General features: G+C 37.0%; 1 protein-coding gene across 2 annotated transcripts in view; it reads right to left on the bottom strand.

Moving 5' to 3' along the window:
* The window catches only part of FMN1 (formin 1), a 523,482-nt gene that overhangs the window by 293,404 nt on the left and 205,809 nt on the right, over window positions 1–24,269 (bottom strand). For both annotated transcript variants that reach the window (XM_072623605.1, XM_072623606.1), the window contains one exon: window positions 22,359–22,476. In XM_072623605.1, coding sequence (XP_072479706.1) covers window positions 22,359–22,476 — 118 coding nt within the window. The remainder of the gene's footprint in view (window positions 1–22,358; window positions 22,477–24,269) is intronic.

Here is a 24,269-nt window from a genome sequence, read left to right as displayed (position 1 = left end):
TCAGAGAGTCGTTCCTTATAACAAAAAATGAAAAGAGGAAAAGAGCTATTCAGTAAAAACCAGTTAACTCATCAATTGCATCTGACAATATAGGCAATATTTCATACCCTCAGTCCCTCACATATGCATATGTGTGTGTTCATCTTTCGTTGCCGAAGAAGATCATGCCATCAGAGAAATAATGACATGACTTGCCCTTGACTTTGTTTTGAGTGAGGGAGGCTGTGCAGGTCACCAGCCTCACTTCTCCTCCAGAGCCATCTGAATCCAGTGACCAGATATCCATCAGGATGACTGGAGATGACCCAGATGAGGCAATTGGGGTTAAGTGACTTGACCCCCCACATATGCAAATAGAGGAGGGGGGACCACTTTCTTAACTCTCTCCCAGAGTTAAGATTGTATCACTATAATTATACTCGTTTCAATTCCCCTTCTTCCTTATTTACAATATTGAAGTCACTGTGTATAATACTGTTTTTCTGGTTGACCTTCAAGGATTTTTCTAATGAACTTTTCATCATCATTGAAAGGAGGCTCACACTTTCAGATTCCAATAACACAATTTCAAATAGGCTTAGAGAGGGAGTAGAAATAATTCTAAAGAGAACAAAAGCAGGAAATTCGGGTTAATTAGATGAAGGGTACACGAAGGATATGTGTATTGGAGGTGACAGAATTGTGAATGCATCAAGGAATCAATTCACAAGCTATCAAGAAAGAAAGATACCAAAGACTGGGGGGAGGAGAAAATGTCAGACCTCATTAATACGCCTCCCAATTACCAAGATACAATTACTAACTACTGCCCTATATACCTACTTTCCTGTCAATTTTAATTTTTTAATTAAGAATAATCTACATGTACAAGTAGGGTATCTTTGATGAGGCCAATAGGAAAGAGCAGGTTTCCACTGTAATTTTACTATTTTATAATCACCCAAGTATGAAGAATATAAGATCCCACTGTGTTTACTTGCCAACTCTAAGAAATACATTAATTCTGTAAATTAAATGTTGCCTTAAGGTCTCTCTTTTAGCAAGATGATTTCTTGCATGCACATATCAAAAAGACATAAGATTATTTAAATGATATAACATGACTTTGATCATTAATATGAGGTGATGCATAAAATAGGAGATACTCACCAAAGGTGTTCACTACTATCTCAGAGGAGAACCAGAACAGAGTCCAGCTTGAAAAGGGATTCCCTCTTATTAAGAAGTTATCAAGATTCTCTTGTCTATGGATAATATTGTTATGATATTAAGTCCTACTACAGAATCTCATGGACAAGATTCAGAGAGAATTTGGTGTAACTCTTCACAGAGGGAAAATCAAGTCAATGAAAAATACCTATTCATTCATTCATCCAACAAGTATGTATTATGCCCATTCAATTCCTCATTCAATCAAGAAGCAACTATTAAGTATTGTGTACAAGGCACTATACTAGATGCTAGAGATACAAGGACAACACCAAAAAGTCTTTATCCTCACAGAATTTATATTTCATATTTTTTATATATTTATATTTTCATGAGGAGAGATAAAACATACAGAGATAAGTAAATAGAAAATAAGTTCCAGTGGGTAGGGCATTAGCAAAGATCAAGATCAACCTTGTGTAGGAGATAGCATTTAATATGAGCCTTGAAGAAAGCTAGGGATTGTACAAGGCAAAAATGAAGAGAGAGGGCATTCCAGGAATAGAGGAGAGACTGCTCAAAATCATGGAGGTTGAAGATGGAATATTTCAGGGAACAGGAGGCAATCCAGTTTGGTTGCAACAGAGTTCATGAAAGAGAAAAGAGTGCCTCAAAAGGTAGACATGAGTCAGATTGCAAGGGGTTTTTAAATGCTCAAAGAAGTAGCTTCCTTTTTATCCCAGAATCAAGAGTTTGTCACTAGAGTTTCTTGAGAAGAGTAGTAGCATGATTAGATGTATGCTTTAGGAATATTAATTTGGCAATTGTATGGAGAATGGAGTGAAGAAGGGGAGAAACTGAAGTCAAGGAGCCCAACAAAGTGGCCACCAGAGATGATAAAGTCCTGAATCTGAAAGATAGTTTGAGTTGAAAGGAGCCAGATGCAAGATATTCTATAGAGATAAAAATCAACAAAACTTGGTAATTGATTGGTTTTGAAGGATGAGAGAGAGAGAGACAGAGAGAGAGAGAGAGAGAGAGACAGAGAGAGAGAGAGACAGAGAGAGAGACAGAGACAGAGAGAGACAGAGAGAGAGAGAGAGAGACAGAGACAGAGACAGAGACAGAGACAGAGACAGAGAGAGAGAGACAGAGACAGAGACAGAGACAGAGACAGAGAGAAGGCAAAGAGGGCTCCAAGACCATGGACTTGGTCAACTAGGAGAATGGTGGTTTCTTCTACAGAAATATGGAAATTAGAAAAAATGGAAAGGTTTGGGGGTAAGGAAGATGAGAATTACTTTGGACATGTTGCATATGAGATATCTATGGGAACAGCAATGGGAAATATAAAACAGGCAGTTGATACAAGGAGACCAAATTTCAGGATAGAAATGAGGATTGAATACACAGAGATAAAAATCATCTCTATAATGTGATAGTTGAAATCTTGGAGGCAGATGACATCACTGATAGGCCAAAATAGACACAAGAAGGCCATGGACAAAGGCCTGTGGGTAAACCTACAGACAGAAAGTAAGACAGGACATAGATGATGACCCAGCAAAAGCGACTGAGAGGGATTAGTCGGATGAGTGAACCAGTAAACTCTACTGAGTGGAGAGCAGTATAATGAAAATCCATGAAGGAATGACTATCCAGGAGAAGCAGGTGATCAAAAGAATTAAATATCACAGAGCTTTGAACAAGAATGAAAATTTATAAAAGATCATTGGATTTGGCAATAGATTACTGGTAAGCTCAGAGAAGATAGTTTCAACTGAGTGAGTATGAGATCAGAAGCCATAGTACAGGAGGTGGATAGGTGAATGAGGAAAGGAAGTTGAGCAATGAGAATACAGAGCATTTTCTAATGTTCACTTGTGAAAAGGAGAAAAAAAATATAAGACGACAGATTGAAGGAATGGTAAGGTCAAGTAAAGAGTTATTTATTTAGAGTGTGTTTTTTTTTAAGGGCAGGGAGACCTGGGTATATTTGTCATCAGTGAGGAAGGAGTCAGTAAATAAGGGAACTAAAACTTAGAGATTGAAGGATGATTGCAGGTCAAGCATTCAGAAGAAACAGTATACAAGGGAATCAAGGTAACCAATAGAGAGGTTTATCCTGATGGGGACAAGGGATCCCTTATCAACAGATACTGAATCAAAGTAGGAGAAAATGGAGGATGATTTCAAGTGGCTTGGTTTGAGAAAGAGACAGCTCACAGATTATAACAGGAAGTTAAATGGACAATCTATAAAGTTTGTTCATCAACTCATATACCTGAGATTAGTCGTCCATAAGCTTCTTGATCTCAGAACCCTCTCCATCTATTTACACTCTTAAAAATTACTGAGGACTCTTCAAAGAACTTCTGTTTATGTGAGTTCTATCTATTGATATTCACCATATTTGAAATGAAGACATCTTAATAAATATTATGAATATAGCTTTGACCTCACAGACCCACACTGGGTCCCCAGACAACATTTTGAGATCCACTGCCTTAGATTTACATGCTGTAAATGGACAAGAAATTGGGCCCAGAATTACATAGGAGGAAGAAAATAAGTTAGATTGACTTTTCAATGCTCCATTAATTGATTCAAGCTTCTCCTGGAAATAAAAGCCCATCTTTTTAATGCAAATGTCCTACCAGTGATTTTAATGCCTATGAATCATGTAACACTATCGTCTACAGAGGATTTAAAATAACTATCACTCAGAAAAGAGGCACATAGTGGTGGTACAAGTAACCTAATATGTAAAACCTAAGGATTTATGAATCTCTATAGTAAAGGGTAACACTGAAGTAAGGCATGATCCTAAATAAGATGACTGTTCACATGGTAAGAGCAAAAAATAAGTAAGTGGCAACCTGTTTGTCTCATTTGCATCCTTGAGGTATCAAGGGAAAATCAGAAATGCCACCAGCATGTCGGAGCATCCCCTGCATGGTAAATATATGAGAAGAAATGGACAAGGTTTAAACAAAATGGGCAGGGATGTGTAGGTTGTGTGACAGGACCAATTTCTATCAGGGTTCTCCTCTCTATTCTCTCTCCCTACATCATGGGTTAGGCCCCAAACTGGGACAAAGCCAAGATTTGTTTGGTTTTAGGTAGGTATAAGGTTCAAACTGGGCTTCTCATAATTGACCTCCTTGTAACTTCTGGTTATGCTGACATATCTTCCCAATAAAATGTCGCACCCATGTGGGATGGGACTTGATGGATACTAGAAAACCACATGAGTCTCCACACCCTGCCCTAGTGGACAGATACATTTTCATATGGATATAACGGATTGAAGTCAAGTGCTACTGTATCCTTGTTGTATATCCTTGCTATATTTCAGTGACTTACTAATGCATCGTTTCATCCTAACATCTCACCTGAACTAAGAGGATTTCAGTCCTAACAGGTTGGAATCTGCACTATTGACAAGCTGTCCCCAAGGCAAGATCACACATCCATCTGAATTGTTGATTTAGATCTTACATTCTTTGTCTCTATACAAGTCCTCCTCTCCTGTTATCATACAGTAGCGTGGATGAGATCTTGGACTCTTAAAGACTATGCCAGCTGGCAGAGTTATAATTATTATTATCTATCACTATCTAGCTATCTTTTTAAAATTCTGATGGCTCTTATTAAGTTAGAAAGGCTTCAAATATAAGTACAGGCCAAGAAATGACAGATTGGATGTCTTTTATCTGAGTACCAGCCTTGCCAAATTCAGAAAAGCTCCTTATCGGAAGGACAAAGTCTGATGGATTTTTAACAACAGCAAAGAAGGGTGAAATCTGTGAAAGTGTGGGATACACATGCTACTGAAGTTCCCAAATCCCTGAATTAGAGGAATATTAATGATTCAGCTTTTAGTGATTAAGCTTACAACATGCTTTTCTATAATTATTCTTTGAAGTAAGCAGGAGTGATGTTTTCTTCTGACATATGAGGAAACTGAAGTTCCAACAGGTTATGACTCGCCTAAGGATATACACTAATAAGTAAAAGTGAAATTTTAATTCGGATTCTGACTCCAAGACTAATGTTCTTTCAACTGTACAACACTGTCTTTCTCCAGATTGCAATCTAATTGAAAAGACAAAATGAGAAAAAAATTAAACAACAATAAAAACTTGGGTCACCTCACACTTAGCTCCTCTCAAAAATAGGGGGGAAGGAGGTAAGAAAATAATAGCTAGCATTTGTATGGTGCTTGGAAGCTTACAATGAAAAGTGACTTACATATATTATCTCATTTTATCTTCACAACAACTCTGAGAAGTAGGTGCTATTACCCCTATTTTACAGCTGAGAAAATTGAGTCTGAGGTCACATAGGGTCACATAGCTAGTGAATGTCTGAGGTTAGACTTGAACTCAGGTCTCCCTAACTCCAGGTTCAGAGCTCTATCCACTATGCAACTTTATAATTGCCCAAGCAACAGAAAAATAAATATAGGGGTTCAGTGGATGGGGACAGAGCTTGAGACTAGGTGCTTAAGAAAGAATTCACAAAGTAGAACTTGACCAGGACGTGGAGAAGAGGTAAGTGCTGGTAAATACGGTGGTGGGATTTGAACCTGGGCTCTTGCTGCACTACTCCACTGGCAGACACAGCACTTATGACATAAGGAGGAAAAAAATAATTGGACTATTCTGTATTGCTATCAGTTCTTCCTATGGTGCTGCATTCTTCATCATTGGAAAAGGAGTATTACGTAGCAACAGACATAATGTATTATTAAATATCATTTTGTTTCCCCATTCTAGAGAAGCACCAATTCCATTATGAAATAATTTATGCTAGTATATCTATTCTTTTTCTCACATCATAATTATTCAGTTCAACAAATATTTACAAGGTGACGTGTATGAGCTATGCAAAGCACTGAAGAACATAAAACACGATTCACTATTATACAGGATATTCCCAAAATCTTCGTACACTTTTTTTAATACCTTAAAACTGTGTGAGTTTAGGGATACTGTCTATATAAGAATATAACATTTCCTTAGATGTGATATAGGAGAAAGAACTAGAGATTCAGCGTCAGAAGACCTTAATTGGAATTCAAGCTCTACCACTTATGATGTTTATGACCTAAAGTCACAAAAACTCCCTCAGTTTCCATTTCCACATCTGTCAAATGGTGCTAATAATACTTGCTCAATCTATTTCAAAAGTTTATTGCAAGGAGAAAATTTCAAAAATTGCTTTATATATATACATATATATGTATATATATCAGCTAGTATTCTTTTCTTCCTCAAATAAACTCCAAGACAACAGAGATTGTCTCTCATTTTTCTTTATTTTTCTCCACTCAGTTCAGTGAATTGCACATAATAAGCACTTAATAATTATTGAATGAATAAAACAACAAAGGAGTAGGGCTTTTGCTTATGGGCAGACAGATAATCAGATAGCGTCAGGGGAAGAGCTATTCATATTATGGATTTTCTAGTTTTCTTTCTAATGCATAAATGACAACGTATTTCATCACTGTGTGACATTTCCAACAGAGAAGAGACAAAGTAAGTAACAAGAGGCAAAATTCAAATAATTCTCTTTGTAATGCAGTAGAAAGACTCAGGACCTTTAAATAGAAAGCATGATGTTGAATTTCATCTCTGCTACTTGCTAGCCATGTGAAACTCTAGGTAAATCACTTTCTGGACTTTAGTTTCCCACTGGTAAAATGCAGATAATATCTAAGCCATCTGTCTCACATGGCTGTTACTAAAGTGTTTTGCAAACCCTAAAGCACTATGAATTTTGATGAATATTGCCTTTCTTTTGCCACTCTGCTAAAGCATCTAGTGAGAAAAAGGGATTAAGGTATCAGCTAAAATAAATTCTGAGACTATCTATGGGTTTCCATTATCTATGATCTCATTATCTCCCCTTACCAAGAATCATGACAACTGGATGCATGTGCATGCATGAGAATGAAACTAATTCAGACATGGATGAAATTATCTGCAACAAATATATTACTACCACCAGTGAATTAGACACCAAATAACCCTTCATAAAAAAGAGCTTGATATCATCTGTAAGCACAGGTAACTCTGATGTCATGACCTACACCTTCTAAGATTACGCCAGAGAGAATGTTCATTCTAACTAAGTCAAAGGAAATCCCCAAGGAGTTATCCTAGCTCTACCATGAAGCTCAATACACAATAGCAGCACTTTTCCAAAGTCTCATTCTGCTTGTCTAGAATGGCAATATAGGGAGGAGGGAGGCTTTGCTCCAATAAGAGATAGTATTATTGTAGAGCAGCACAGAGGATCCATCTGAAAATCACTGGATCGCCATGATTATTGAATTTCAACTCTAGCCAGTATTCCTCTGCACTACTAATTAAATGCTCAACAGATTAAGGTTGAGGATATTTCAATTGATTTGTTTGGTTCTCTTATCTTAGTGTGGCTAAGTAGAGTAAATTTTGCTAAGACTTGGACTTCTTCACAAAATTTCTAGTTGTACCATGATTTCTAACTTATTTCACCACCACAAGGTATTCTTTGACTTCATAATAAAATGCACCTTTGTTTAAAAAAATAAACTCATAAGATTCGCAAAAGTCAAGTCTTTTATTTGTAGGTTACACAGATTATCAACGCAAATTTAAGTTATATTACAGTGAAAGCAATATCTATATAAGAAGATAAATGTTATTTCCAGGATAATAGAAAAACTTCAAAAAAAGGTTTTTAAAAAAGTTGGTTAAAAAAGGTATTTCTTTCTTTAATATTTAATATTTTGTCTCTATAGGAAGATTACATTACTAGAATGTGCTTTGACTTATTTTTCTAATAATGGTTAAGGATTTGAATTGATTGAATATATATATGTATGTATATATATATATATATATATGTATATGTATATATAACTAATAGAATTCATCTGGAATAGCCAGGGCTAAATATTTGATCTGTGAACATGGAAAAGAATGACACTAATTGTGCTGAATGCACACCAAACCTATGATGGTGATCCTGGTAGCCTTGCTGCCTCAGATTTTCATAGGATTATTGACTGAGAGATGGAAGGAATCTCAGAAGCTGTCTAATTCATCTCCCACTCCAATTTTACATATGAAGAATTGACGCTCAGAGATGTCAGATGACTTGATTAAGGTCATACAGGAAGAAAGCAGCAAAACCAGGATTCTAACTGAATCCAAATCCATCACACTTTCCACTCCACTATATACTACACTTCTTCTTAAGAGATCTAAAGGTTCTATACCACCTTCTTCTCCCTGTTAAAATCCAATTCTAATATATCACATATCTGTACAGCATTCTTATGAGGTATGGGAAAAATAACATCATTTACCATTGGGGAGGTAGAAACAACAAAAAAAAAATGAGGACAGTATGATGTAGAATAGGGCACTTGACTTGGAGCCAGTCCTGAGTTCAAATACTGCCTCAAAAATCTACTAGCTGTAAACATGGGCAGCACTGTCTCAGTTTCCTCATTTATAAAATGAGAGTTGCACTTGATAACCTCTAATATCCCCTCCACATTTACATTTATTATCTTATGATCCTATGAATAAATACATACAGGCAAAGTGACTTACTCAGTATCTCATAGTATATCAGTGATGGAGTCAAGAACTCAGCTTTCCTGTACCCCAAATATGTCACCACTCCAATCATCTGCATGGCTTTACTGGACATGGAAGATTTCCAGTGATGATACAGAAGCATTCCAAAAGAGGTGAAAATCATAGAACTCCCAGTCTTCTGTGTACAGATGGTATTTCCTAGCATTTACAAGGCACTTTGAAGTTTGCAAAGGAGGAGATGTAGTGAAGTAGAAGGAGTTCTGAACTTGGACTTATAGGACCCAAGTTCAAATACTAGTTTTAGACAGCTATGCAGTGTAGTGGATAAAGCACTGGATATACAATCGGAAAGACCAAAGTTCAAATCTGGTCTCAGACACTAATTGTATGACCCTAGACTTAACCTGTAACCTCACTTTATTTCTCACTTAATTTTTTCAACTGTAAAAACAGGATGATAGGGTTATTGTGAAGAATCAAAAAAGAAAATATTTATAAAGTGCATAAAATAGTACCAAGCACATAGTAGAAACTTAGTAAATTTTTCCTTCCTTCTATCCATCCACCTTTCCTATCTCCTTTGAGTCTAACAAGCCTTGTGAACTAGGTGATACAAATATGACTAATCCTATTTTACAAATAAGAAAACTGAGACTCAACGAACTTACAGGACTTGTTCATAGTCACATAGCTAGTAAGTGTCAGAGGCAAAATTTGAATACAGGTCCTCCTGATTCTAAGTACAGTGAACTAGCTACATTGTCTCTGCCCCCATCTAGTAAGATGCTAAATCACTTACAGTGAGCAACAGTTCAAAAGGAAAAGCTAGAAAGCAACTGACAATATAATTTTCTTAACATTTATCCTTAGAGAAAAGTACTCATCTGTAATGACATCAGAGAACTGGGAACAGTTGAGAAATCAGTATATGTTTAGAGCCAGATATATTGGGACAGTTAGGTGACAAAGTGGATAGGGTTCCAGGAAGTTAGGAAGACTCATCATCATGAGTTCAAATCCAGCCTCAGACGCTTACTAGTTATGTGACCCTGGGCAAGTCACTTTACCCTGTTTGCCTCAGTTTCTTCGACTGTAAAATGAACTGGAGAATGAAACAGCAAACTACTCCAGGATCTTTGCCAAGAAAATCCCAGTCAGACACAGCTGAAATGACTGAACAACAACAAAAATGGCAGAAATAGTAAGGAAAAATATGTGCAACTAGGACTCTCAGGAAAATTAGCTGGAAACTTAGATATATCACATAACACTTTCTAGCCCTTCTTCATTAAACTCATTTCTGTTTCTTATTATGTCCCCTCCTCATTACCCTTTATTCCTTAGGGAGCTAGCTGTGACTGGCTGCAGGTTGGCAATGAGATAGTTCTAAAATCATCAGGAATTTTTAAGGGGTAGGCATGGAAACAGTTTACCTTGTCTAATGGAGAGAAAACACCAAGGGACCTTGAAACTATTTCTAGCCCTGTGGCATTTCTAAAAGTAAAGTCAAGTGGTACCAGTTAGAGGAATCCCTCCCCACCACTATTCCTCATAACATTATTTCTTTCAGCACATTATTATAGAATATAAATCAGAAGCAGCTGGAGGTGCAATAGATAGAATGCTGTTTTATTATAGCCTATCTATGTCTCCTTGCTCTGTTGAACTACAAACTCCTGAAAAGGCAAGGACTACCATTTTTTCATCTTTTACCTCCTCTCACTGGCTATCCCCATCTGTTTAAAATGTAACTCAGTTTTTGTGTTGTTTCAGTCATGTCCAACTCTTCATAATCTCATTTGGGATTTTCTTGGCAGAGATAAGGGAGTGTTCTGCCATTTCCTTCTCCAACTCATTTTACAGATGAGGAAACTGAGACAAACAGGGTTAAGTGACTTGCCCAGGGTCACATAGCTAGTAAGAGTCTAAGGCTGGATTTGAACTCATGAAGATGAGTCTTTCTGATTCCAAGCCCAATGTAACTGGAAACATTACTTTTTTTTCCCAAGATTTTTGATCTTGTTTATCCCCTAGCCTAGTTCAAATTCATAAAATGGCTATCACTGACTCAGTGACATCAAGTGTTAGCTAAAAAGTCATGTAGTCTTTGCCTGTCAGTATACTCATTCAAATTCAATAAGTTTTTATCAAACACGTACCAGTTCAGAAAGCACTGTTTGGCACAGAGGAGATACAAAGTTTAGATAAGATATGGTGTCAAGCATGCTTGTAAGTCCTGTTGCCAGGGAGGCTGAGGCTGGTGAATCTCTTGAGCTCTAGAATTTCAAGGTAAACTAGTGCTTAAACTGATCAGTATCCAGCACCAATATGGTGAGCCCCAGGGATCGCGGAGCCACTAGGCTGCCTAAGAAGGCATGAAATGGAGGAGATCAAGCAGATCTGCTTATCAATAGTGGGACATGCCTGGTAGTAGCCTCTCCACTTGCACCCTGGGCAAGACAGAGAGACCTAGTCTAAACAAAAAATCCAAAAGAAAAGAAAACTCGAAACAAAATAAACATAAAATATAAGATTGCCCTCCTATAACTTGCCTTCTTGCCATGCTCATTTCCTACTACTACTGGCACTATAATCCAATTACACTTTTTCCTGATACTTTCCTTCACTGATGCCATCTTGAGTTCTGCTGTGCTTCCCTCCACCCACCCCCACCAGGAATAACATTACTCCCTAAACAAAGCAGGGTGGCACAGAGGAAAGAATAGTAGGTGAAGAGCCAAGGAGACCATGATTCACTACTCCTTGGCCACCAGCTGCCTTGCTGCAACCAGAGTATGTGTACCTTCTGCTTCTTGTATACTCTCAACATGTGTTTAACCCCTTTCCTTTCTCATTATGGAACCATAATCATAGCATTATTTTCATTGCCACATCATTTCCTTCTGGCTCAACCCCCCATCCCTATAACTTTTCCAACCAAAATACTCTTTGCTGGTCACTCTTCCATTTATAGTTTCCCTTCACTTAAGGGCATAAGCTCCTGCATTTGCATCTCCAGGGGTTGCCACTTTTTAATGCTTTTCCAACCATTCATTCAGTAGAACACAATTCCAGCAGATTTTACCAAGCTAGAAAGATTTTTGACTGTGATCCAAGCAATGAATTATAGGTAGTGGCTATCTCCCAGGATTGTTGTAAGGACCAAATGGGATATTTGTGAAGTGTTTAGTATAGTGCCTAGTACATAGTAGACACTTAATAAATATGTTTCCTTCTTTCCTTCCTTCCTTTCCTTCCTCCCTCACTTCTGTTTTAGAAGCAATCCACCTAAGTTTAGAGAGGTTTACCACCAGATTGAGGTGTGGATACCGTTTTTTTTTTTTTTTTGGCCAGAGCAATGACGAAAGTTTATGCACCAAATTATATAGACCATGTAATCTGTATTAGTGAAAGAAGTATGCCCAGACAAACAAAATAGTAGATCTTTGAGTATTACTGTCTACGTATTATCTTATATTTAATATCTATTGTGATACTTTGACAGAGCCATATTTTTTTATCAGTGTGGATCCTCTCTCCACCCATGCAATGTTCCTTCCTTGCCTTCTCTTCCATATGATTCTTATCTATATTTTCTCTATTAAGCCTTTTTACTTAAATTAAATTCTTTTCAAGCAAACACTATTACAGGTCTGTCTACCTCATCTCAAAATTCTCAGAGAATTTTTAGAGCCAGAAGGGACCCTGGAAATCATCTCCCACCAAGCCTCCTCTCACAGATGAAGAAATTCAAGTGCATGGTGGGAAGTGCATGGTCTTGTCCAAGGTTACAAAGGTAGCTGTCAGAACTGGAAAACCAAGCCTCCTGACTCACAGTACAATGTTCTTTCCAACAGACTATTAATATGTGAATGCTCAGTTAAAACCAATTGAATCTACAGCCATCTGGATCTTGCAGATGTTCCCAAGTGGATGGTGTTTTGGGGCATTTTTTCAAAGCACATATTCCAAGTTCATAGGTCATCATCTACAATATTAGGATATGTGGCGTAAATTCATTTCTTGTTGGTTTTTTTTTTTAATGGGGAACCAAAGTCAAGTGATCAGTATGAATTGAATGACTCAACACCAGCAGATGTGTCAGAGCATATGGCATGGTCCTCATAGGCTATCCTCCATTATTCAGAATGAGTCACTCATCCCCAACCCTTTTCCTTCTTCCTCTTGGAAAGAAGTATGGGCTCAATATCTCCCTTGAGTGAACTTTAAAAAGACTGTCTATATAACATTGAATGGTTCCCTTCTACTCTATCTTACTTCAATTGCATGTATGTTTGAAAAACTCAGAACTCCATTTGGATGCAATGCTTTAATCCTAATGTTCTAATCTAAGCTGTTTTGTGAAGCAGCCATGTGACGTTAGCAAAGTCCCTTTTCCTTTCTGGAACTCAGCTCTTTTCTCTCTATATAAAATGGGAGACTAGATTAGATTAGCTCTAAACTCTCTTAAAGCTCCAAGATTCTGTCGCCCACTCTTTTATTTTAACACGCTAACTTGCTATCTTGCCTTAAACACTTTTCATGAAAATAACAGCAGCTCATGCACTATCTTCTACATGAAGCCTTTCATGATACCCTTCTAGTGTCTTCCCCAAATTACGCTGTGCTGATTTTTTACATACTGTGTAATAATACAGTAATACAAAAGTCTTAGGGCAGTTAAAGATATTAAAGAGTAAAACTGCTCTGTGTGTGTGTGTTCGTCCTTCATTGCCAAAGAAGACCATGCCATCAGAGAATAATGACATGACTTGCACTTGACTTTGTTTTGAGCAAGGGAGGACTGTGCAGGTCACCAGCCTCACTTCTCCTCCAGAGCCATCTGAATCCAGTGACCAGATATTCCTCAGGATGACTGGAGATGATCCAGGATGAGGCAATTGGGGTTAAGTGACTTGCCCAAGGTCACACAGCTAGTGAGTGTCAAGCGTCTGAGGTGAGATTTGAACTCAGGTCCTCCTGACTTTTACACTGGTTCTCTATGCACTGTACCACCCAAGTGCCCCTAAAAACTGCTCTAAGACTTTTTGGGACATGCCATACTTGGAAACATTCATGTTGCTTTCCCTGTTAGGATATAAGCTTCTTGACTGTAGGGACTGTTTTACTTTTGCCTTTGTATCCCCAAAGCTTAATACATAGAAGGTGTTTAATAAATACTTGTTGGTTGAAGAGAAAATGCATATCCTTGAGAATCTGCATATTGAGAATTATTCTATTTGTCTCCTCTCCACTGATGGGAGCCTGGCATCTCAACTTAGGGTGAGTGGAATGATTCTGGAGGTGTCACTTCTTTAAAGACTCTTTTCTTGTTTCCCAGATCAATGGATATGAGTTCTCTTCCTCTTTCAATGCTATTTACCTCCTTCTATGCATTGAATCAGTTTTTCTAAAGTGCATTAGATTTCTGCACCTGTTCACTAGATCATGAAGTCCTTGAGAGAAGGCGTTATATTTTCATCTTTGGATCCTCAATAGTTATCAAAACGCCTTATACATAATAGGTACTTAATACAAATTTGCACCCTGACTGAACCTGAGAGATCTTCCCATATTTATTTAGCACCAAACTTAAGGCCCCATTTGGAGAAGTTAGGGTATCAACTTATCCTTTTCCCTATTCTAAATAGTGCCATCCCTTGAAATTCACTGAAGAAACACAGCCTAAGGTGTAACACAGCCTTGGAAAAACCTGAGTAAAACCTTTAGAACATGCAGTTTGAGTTTCTCCACTTTATAGGAAACAAAACCCAACCAGAACTGATGCAACGGATGATCATACTAACTCAAAGCAAACACTCTCCTTGCGTATTTACAGTTCAAATCCTGAAACTACAAGGATATATGACTCACTACAAAGAGGAGTAACAATTTGCTCTATGTTATTGCTAAGGGATCCCAAAGTCCTTTTAAAACCAAAAGGCTTGTTGATCCCACCTAGGTTAGATGGGTCATTTTTGGCACTCTCTCACCAGGGACCTCTACAGGTGACTCAGAGTTATTGAGTAGGGTTGCTAAGGTCCAGGATAAGATTATCATAATTTTAGAAACTAATTTCCCATGAATCCCATAATGTAACACCCTATATCTTCCTCTCTACAAAAGCTACTGCCTTCATTACCAACATAACAAAAACCTAGGCATAATTTCAAAATCTACAGGAAAGCAACAAATTCTTCCTCTACACAAATCAAAGTACATAAGAAAAAGGTAAAACTTTGTTCCTGAATATAAATAGTAGTTTTTTCCTCTCGTCCAACATTTATACTTCATTAATATTCAATTCCTCCAAAGAGTGCCATTCCAATCCCAATAACATCAACTACATTTCCCCTTGGGGCTCTGCAGGAGATAGAATACTGCAGCAAATCCCTGCTGAGATAAACAAATTCTCATTAAATTGGTCACAGTGAAAAAACAGGTAGCCTTCAGCAATGGAATTCAATTCACTAGAGTTGAGGACTTAAGGGGAAAAAAGAGAAGAGGTACCTCCCTTAACAGTGAATCAATCAGAAAAAAACATATCAGGCAGCCAAATTTTGGTTCTGAAAAGAGAATCATATACAATAAAACCTCAACCATCCAGAAACTTTCAATTAACCAGATTTTATCCAATGGTCAACTTTCAGCAGAAAGAGGCATATCATGATAAAAATCATTTTTTGACACATTTCAAAAATAAAAAACATGAATATAATTTCTAAAGTCTTCTTCTCTCAGCATACAGGCAATGCAACTAGCTCTAACAACTTTTCTGTCCATTTTGTAGTCTGTTTTATGTCTTCTTAATAGATTGGAAGATAGGAGACAGTTGGGGTACTAGATCTATTAGTATTAATGACGAGGTATTAGAAGAGCCTCCACTATGAAAAGAATGATCAAATTAAATTTTGGCCTATGATTCTGAGACAGAAAAAATGGTCTTCATGGTACACCAAAGTACTGAATTTGTAGTCCCAGGACATGAGTCTGAATCCTAGTTATTGCATAAGTCAAAGTCAATTAGATTCTGTGGGCCTCCTTAGTTTTCACATCAGAAATGAAAGTGCTAGATTAAATTACTTTGATGGTCCCTTTCAGCTCTATATCTATGATGCTCGTATGCCTCAAGAAATATTTTCACTGGGATGCTATTGCACTGTTGGTGGAGTTGTGAAATGATCCAACCATTGCAGAGATCAATTTGAAACTATGCCCAAAAGGTTGTAAAAATGTGCATACCCTTTGATCCTGCAATACAACTACTAGGTTGGTATGAAGAGATCAAAAAAGGGGGAAAGGGCCTATTTATACAAAAATATTTATAGCAGCTCTTTTTGTGGTAGAAAAGAACTGGAAATTGAGGATGATGTTCAGGGAGGTTAAGTGATTTATCTAGGACTGCTCAACAACAAAAATAGATTGGGATTTTGTGCTCAAAGCAATTCAACATATATTTGTTAAGGACCTACAAAATTCAAGGTACTATAAAAGGTACTAGAAATACAGGGAAAGAAAAGAACATGTCCCTGCCTTTAAGGAATTTAGAATATAGTAGGAAGATGAGACAGATGAAATCAGGTCTGACTTCAAGTTCAAAGTATCTTTTCTAGTATTGATTAGAAAGTCAATGTGCTATAATTTTTTTAAAATTAAATCTCATTCTTTTCAATGAATAATAATCTATTTTCCACCTCCTACTACTATTCCATTGGATGGCCAAATGGGAAAAAGAAAGAGGTATAGAAGCTTACTGAAAAAATAATTCCTTAAAAATTAGAACTGGGCAAATAGAAGCTAATGACTCCATGACAAACCAAGAAAAAAGTAAAACAAACAAAAGAATAAAACAAAAGAATAAAAACAAAAGAAAACATGAAATATCTCTTTGGAAAAACAACCGACCTGGAAGATAGGGTGAAAAGAAAGAACTTAAGAATTACAGGACTACCTGAAAGCCATGATCAAAAACAGAGCCTACACAACAAGCTGTCCTAATAACTCTACTATTATAGCCAGGAATATTGTAGCCAATTTACAGAAAGTAGAAAATACTACAAATAGCCAGGAAGAAATAATTTGAATATTCTAGAGCTACAATCAGGATCACATAAGATTGGAGGCCTTGGAATATGACATTCTAGAAAGCAAAAGGGCTAGGATTACAACCAAAAATTACCTCCCCAGCAAAACTGAATATAAACCTTCAGGGCAAAAGTGGATATTTAATGAAATAGAGAACTTCCAAGCATTCACGATGAAAAAAGACCAGAGATGAATAGAAAATATGACTTTCAAATATAAGATTCAAGTGAAGTATAAAAAATTAAACAGGAAAGAGAAATCATAAGGGATTCAATAAAATTAAACTGTTTATATTCCTACATGGGAAGATAATACTGGTGATTCCTAAGAACTTTACCTAAAAAATAAAATTAAGTGGTCCAAAAGAAAGATGCACTGGAGAAGGGGGGGAAAGGAGAGATAGAACAGATAAATTATCCCACATAAAAGTGACACAAAAGAGCTTTTACAGTAGAGGGAAAGATGGGAGGGGAGATGTGGCAGGTAATGCTTGAACCTTACCCTCATTAGAATTGGCTTAAAGAGAAAATAATATACACACTCAGTTGGGTATAAAAATCTATCTTACCATATGAAGAAGTAGGATGGAAAGTGGATAAAAGGAGATAGAGGTGCTGATAGAAGAGAGGGTGGAGGTGGGAAGTAGTTAGAAGCAAAATCATTATGAGGAGGGACAGAGTAAAAAGAGAGAAAGAGAAGGGTAAATGAGAAAATATGAGAATGGAGGGAAATACCCAGTAGTCATAACTGCGAAGAAATTTTTACAGCAAGTTCTCTGATAATGGTCTCATTTCTTAAATATACAGAAAACTGATTCAAATTTAAAAGAATACAAATCATTCCCTAATTAATAAATTGGCAAAGGATACGAATAGGCATTTTTCAAATGAGAGGTATTTTTAGTCATCTGAAAAAATGTTCTAAGTCACTATCAATTAGAGAAATGAAAGCTAAAACAACATCGAGGTACCACCTCACACCCATCTATCAGATTGATTAATGTGACAGAAAAGAAAAATGACAAATGTTGGGGGGAACATGGGAAAATTGGCATACTAAAGCACTGTTGGTGGAGTTGTGAAGTGATCAACCATTCTGGAGAGCAACTTGACACTACATCCAAAGGTCTACAAAACTATGTATGCCTTTTGACCCAGCAATATCACTACTAGGTCTGCATTTCAAAGAAATTTAAAAAAATAAAAAGAAACATATATGTACAAAAATATTTATAGCAGCTCTTTTTATGGTGTCAAAGAATTTGAAATTTAGGGGATGCCCATCAATTGGGGAATGGCTGCACAAGTTGTGGTATGTGAGTGTAATAGAATTCTGTTGTGCTGTAATACATGACAAGCAGGTCATTTCAGAAAAATCTGGAGAGACTTACATGAACTGATGCAGAGTGAAGTAAGCAGAACCAGTATAATGCTATACATAGTAACATCAATATTGTTCTAGGACCAACTGTGAATGACTTAACTATTCTCAGCAATACAGTGACCCAAGACAATTCTGAAAGACATATGATGAAAAATGCTATTTACCTTCTGAGAAGAACTGATGGAGTATGAACGCTAATCAAGGTATACTTTTAAAAAAAAAAAAAAACTTCTTTTACTTTTTTTTGCTCTGTTTTATTCACAATAAATATATGTTTGTAAGATGGCACATGTATAACCTATATCAAACTGCTTGCCTTCTCAGTGAGTGGGGTTGAGAGGGAAGAAGGGAGAGAATTTGGAAGTCAAAATTTTTTAAAATGAATGTGTAAGGTAGTTGAAAAAAGCTTTTTTTAAGAGTTAGAAAGGACCTTAAAATGACAGTCAGACCTTCTCATTTTACATGTCTACTCTGAGACCAGTATCCTCTCACCATCAGCATAAGCCCAAAGATGAAGAGGTACTAGGCAAGTGAATTCCCAATATGGGAGATTAAGGCAGCAACAAACCATTAGGATGCCAGGTAAGGTTGGGCAAGCCTAAGGTGTCAGGTTACCTCCCCAAAATGTCAACAGGGAAAGGACTGCTCAAAATAGGAAAATGACTGCTAAGAAGGAGGAAGAAAGGAAGCAAACATTTATTAAGTACCTACTATGTGTCAGGCATTATGCTAAGGATTTTCAAATATTATGTTGTTTGATCTTCATAACAGCCTTGGAAAGTTAGTGTTATTATTATCCCCATTTTACAGTTGAGGAAATTGAGGCAAACAGAAGTTAAATGATGTGCTTAAGATCACATAGCTAATAAGGCTGGATTTGAATTCAGAACTTCCTAACTTCAGATTCAGAACTCTATCTACTATACCACCTTACTGCCTCTAAAGTAACTATCTAGTTCTTAGATTGACCTAGCACTGGTCCAGAGTACAGACTATTAATTAAGTAAAGATTTAGAGCCTAGCATGTCCCTGAAGAACTTAAGTGAACTCAAGAGTAGAGGTGTGGGTTTCCTATATTCCCAGCATCACCACCAAAGTACATAGATCCAAGGACCTAGATGTGCAGCATACAATAAAAATGTGTTAAGATTATATTCTTTTAAGGGTGGATGAGTTCAAAGATAATTGAAAGGAAAGAATATATTTTACTCAAGACTACCATTATAGAAACAAAAAAACACCCTGCTTTTAATCTCCTAAAGCAGGTTGTAAGATCTTTTAGCATGAGGGTTGTATTTTATTCAATTTCGAGCAAAAGTGTATAAAATAATAGGCTTTCAAATAATAGTCTGGTTAGCCTCCTCTGGCAAATTGCCTCTATCCAATTATCTGAAGAGGCCCATTCATTTTTCTTTTCAACAGATGAGGAAAGCCGACCGATTACTTGTCCAAATTCACAAAAGTGGTACAGACCTAGAATTCTAAGCCAGATCCTCTGGCTCCAAATAATTCCAAGTTTCTAATCACTTCAGTCAGGATGTGATGGTTTGATTGTCATATGACCTATAAATCTTATCAGCTATTATAAAACCCTATAGTAAACAGTATCTTCCAAAAAAAGTAAAAGTCCATCTGCTCAATACTAAAAATACATTTTTACCAACGTTACTGTAGACAGTGAGACATGGAACATGGCTGCATCTGAAGCACTAAAAAGTACCACAAAAGGGAATGGAGAGGCTCAGGATAGTCTGAATAGGCTTTAATGGAGAACCAGTGAGGAAATCTGTAGACTAGGAGTAACAGAGGTCATCGAGGAATTGTATTAGAAGGTGGGTTGCTTGCATGGCAAGAGCAAGAATTCAACACTGGCACATATACCAGGTTGGGAAAGAGCAAGAAAGCCCTTGAGCATGCGTTGTGGATCTCCTGCAATGGAATTTTGGGAAAAGATGGTAGAGTTATATAATGTGGACAAAAATGGATGGGTTTCAGTCTGCATCACTGGAGGGAATACCAGAATCTATCAGATCACAGATTCATTTGGGAGCTTAGGGTCTACTTCCATAGGGTAAAAAGCCCCATGCCTATTTAAACCAGGATTCCGCTGAGAAAAGTAGAAAGATGTCTTACGTCCATCAGCTCAGACAGACTTAGCCTAAGGGAAAACGAGGGGTGGAGTAAGGTGAGGTCATGTTATAAGCAACAGACAGATGTCTGGTTGAGAGACCAGAGATCCAGCCTCTTGGTCCCAAGTCAAAGGAACGTAGTACCTACAAAGTTTAGGTGTCATGTAGAAGAGGAAGTATTATCACCAAGGGCTAAGCCAAAAGTATCTAGTTAAAATTTTCCCCAGGCATGTGAAACAGGACTAGAAAAGACTAGTGAAGATTTGGGTAGTAGGGAAAGAAAGTAAGAAAGAAACTACAGGAATATGCTTCTTTTAAAATGTAACCATTTTATCCTCAGGAAAACTGACTAAAGAAAGGTCATAGACTATAAGGTCATCAACGTCAGCTAGAAGTCTGTCAGTTCACTAAACCTCATTATAGTATGTTTTCCAAACATTCAGACCATGACCGATCTAGAGCAAAATAATGTGATATTAATAGTATTATTAAGAGAATTATACTATTACTAAGATATCTGCATTTCATTTTCCAAATTTGCCCTAAGAGGATTCAAGTATCAAAATATAGCTGATTAGCTTTAGACATAGTTACAGAGATTCTAACTCTAGTAATTAAACCTGAGGAAGAAATGTTTGTGAAATAAGTCCCAAAAGTCCTATTGAGATGTTAATCAATCAAAAATACTCAAGCAAAATTTATCTGGTTGTTTGAGTTTAAGTTTTCTAAGAGTGACATGACAAGCCTCAACCCTTTTAGAGAATTAATGAAATACAACTCATTGTGCAAAATCATCAAATTATGTTACTTCCCAAATTCCATCTACTTACCACGGCTACTTATGATCAAAGGAAAAAATACACATATAAACAGAAATGTAAGTAGCTGAAATAGTTGGCTGGAGCAATTCAGTGTGGTGGGTGGGGCATGAGATAGTCTTACCATGGCAAAAGAGATCGTACAGGGAGGTGGCAGCTTATAACCCCAAATCAAGTCAAGTCCTTGTACACACAAAAAGCTCCATGGCAATGAGACTATGAGGTCAGTTGCTTCTATTAGACCACAAAATGAGGTATGGGGAGATGGTTTTTGCTTCAGGGAAGATGAATGTGCCCCAGATGTTAGTTTCCCTGGACCAAAACCCTGATGGTCTTGTGCTAAATTATGGATACGTATATAAATTTAGAAAATCATAGTTATATCAAAGAAATGTTCAGCAAATAGACAATCTTCAGATGAGTCCATTCACATCCCTACCCGCCACAGGTTTCATTATAAACATCTATTATAAATATACACATACAATGGTGCTATTTTGTGTTTCTGCATTTCTGTTATCTGGAAGTCTCCATTTGTAAGCTCTACTCAAAGAATTCATTTACCCAGACTTCCCTTCTCTCACAGACCATGACAAAGCTGCTGGGAAGTTTCCCAGTAAAACAGGCAGATTTAGAACTGACCTTAGAATAAATAATGCATTGCGCAGCAAAAGAGAAGGAACAACTGATATAAGTATCTGTACATTCACTTGGCCCAGCTTTCCTTAAGCGTTAATGCCTTAATGCTTTAAAGCATGGCTCAAAGACTATCATCCGCACATCAGATTACAACTCTAGAGAATCCATGCCCTAAAGCATCTTCTCCCCAACACCCACAAAGGAAACCAACCCTACCAGATCCCATTAACCTGCAGCAGGAGAGCCGGCTCTCAGCTTCCCAAGGAATTTGTAATTTATACACTACAGACAATCCCAAGACAACACCAGAGCATTCCACACACCAAGAGCTTGGCTTATGTCACTGCTTTTATTCTTTGTCTTCTAGAACTGACTTAACTAACAATAAATTGTTGGAAGGTCACTGAAATAGGGAAGCGAAGGCGCAACATGACAATGAAATTCAAAAATCCGGTGGAGACTAGATCCAACCGACAGCACTAAAAACCAAACCAAACCCCCAGCTGTCATGAGAGATTTGTGGCACCATGGGCAGCACTCCCCTTTCATTTTACCTGCTTCGGTGTACTTCAATCCCACTTTTTCTTCTTCATCTTTTGTCTTTGGAGGTGGCCACACAGCCTGGAGTCGTCCAGGAGTTCTATCATCCTGCTCTGTGGGACTCTGGTCAGCCTATTTTCAAGAAAAAGAGGGCAAAGAGGGTGGGTGAGGAAGAAAGTTGAATAGAAGGTGGCCAGTATCAATCCATTCTTTTTCCTGCTAAAATTTAATGATACCAGTTATCTCCAATTTTATGTCATTTAATCCACACAACAAAGAGTGTATTTCAATACTAACGTGGTTCTATTCCAATGATTTAAAATGATCAGTTGCGGTGAAAGCCTAAATTTTAGCATCATACAGTTTAATATGTTATAGTGAGTTAATAAGTAAGGTGAATTTTAAGAACACTAGATATGTGCTAGGAGAAACCAGGTTCTTATGTCAGTTCTATTTCTTATTATGTAGAGCCTTAAGGAAGTGGAATTAAATGCTTTAAAGTAAAGAGTCTTAATTTTTTGCTTGTTTTGATAACCCTTTTAGCAAACTGGTCAAGCCTATGGATCCCTTCTGAGAATAATGCTCTTAAATCAATAAGATGCCAAAAAGGAAACTGGCTCTGAATGAAAGAGTTATAAAAAAAAAAAAATTTTCAGAACACAAATTCATTGAACCCAGAATAAGAATTTCTGCTGTAAAGTTTCTTCTTGCTCTAAATCGTATCCAATTCTTTTTCAGAAAAAGAATTTTTAAAAGCTATCTCTACATAGTTCTTTTATCATTCTGATTAGATCTCTCCTAAATGAGAGTGAGGGAATACATAGAAGTAAACTCATTTATGTGAATTTTTTTTTAAAAAAAAAGAAAAGAATATCCACAGTAACTTGTTATCTTATAGCTACTTGAATACCTTCAGTAATGAAGAAGTTATTAGCTCATGAGGCAGTCCATCCAATTTTTAGATAATCTAGTGGGTTAAGGGGGGGTAAAAAAAAAAAAAACCAAAAAAAACCCTATTCATCCTATGGATCCAAAATCTACTTCCCTGTAACTTCCACCCTCTGGTTCTAAAGTTTTTCACTCTAAAATTTTACAGGGTCTTTCCCAATTTCTACATGATAACTGTTAAAGACAGTGATGATGTCCCCCTCCGAACCTGCTCCGCCTGTTTCTCTTTCCCAGGTTAAAGATTTCTGATTCCTTTAATGGACACTACAATGACATAATTGAGAGTTCCTATTACTGTCATGCTCCTTTGTATACCAAATGCTTATCAAAGGACCTTACTAATTTTAGCAAGTGTCTGCTCAATAAACGGTTTAAAAATGAAAGCTATATTTTATTTGGCAGTTGGGAGTGCCTCCTTTGTCTGTATCACTTTCTACCTTCTATCATACTTACCTTATCCTTACCCCTACTCCCATTACGGTGTAAGCTACCTGAGGGCAACCATCGTTCATCTTTGAATTACCAACACTTTATGACCATACCTTGAACATAGTTGCTATATAATAAATGTTTATTGGATTGAAGTTATTATTATAGAAACTAGGAATGCTATATATTGAGACACCATACAAACATACACATTTAAGATACATTCAAATTAAATATGCCTATGAAATAGAGGCAACATTGTTTAGTTGGCTAGGGAGCTGGCCTCAAAGTCAGGAAGACCTGGGTTCAAGTTCTACCTGTGACATAAACTGGCTGTGTGACCCTGGTCAGGTCACTTGACATGTTTAGAAGTTGCCAACTTGCAAGGTTAGAGGGATTATTCTCACCTAGGGATCTCCTATAGTACAGAGAATATACATACACACATATGAAATCACAAGCCTAGTTCCTATATGCATATTTATGAAAATTCACCTGTTTCCTCTTCATATAGACTTGGTCCTGTAGTTATGAAAAATCACTACTTA

The sequence above is a fragment of the Notamacropus eugenii genome, chromosome 7, assembly GCF_028372415.1.
Source record: "Notamacropus eugenii isolate mMacEug1 chromosome 7, mMacEug1.pri_v2, whole genome shotgun sequence".
Classification (NCBI taxonomy): Eukaryota; Metazoa; Chordata; class Mammalia; order Diprotodontia; family Macropodidae; genus Notamacropus; species Notamacropus eugenii.
Note: the sequence above shows the minus strand (reverse complement) of the source record. Positions and strands in the feature narration are given on the sequence as shown.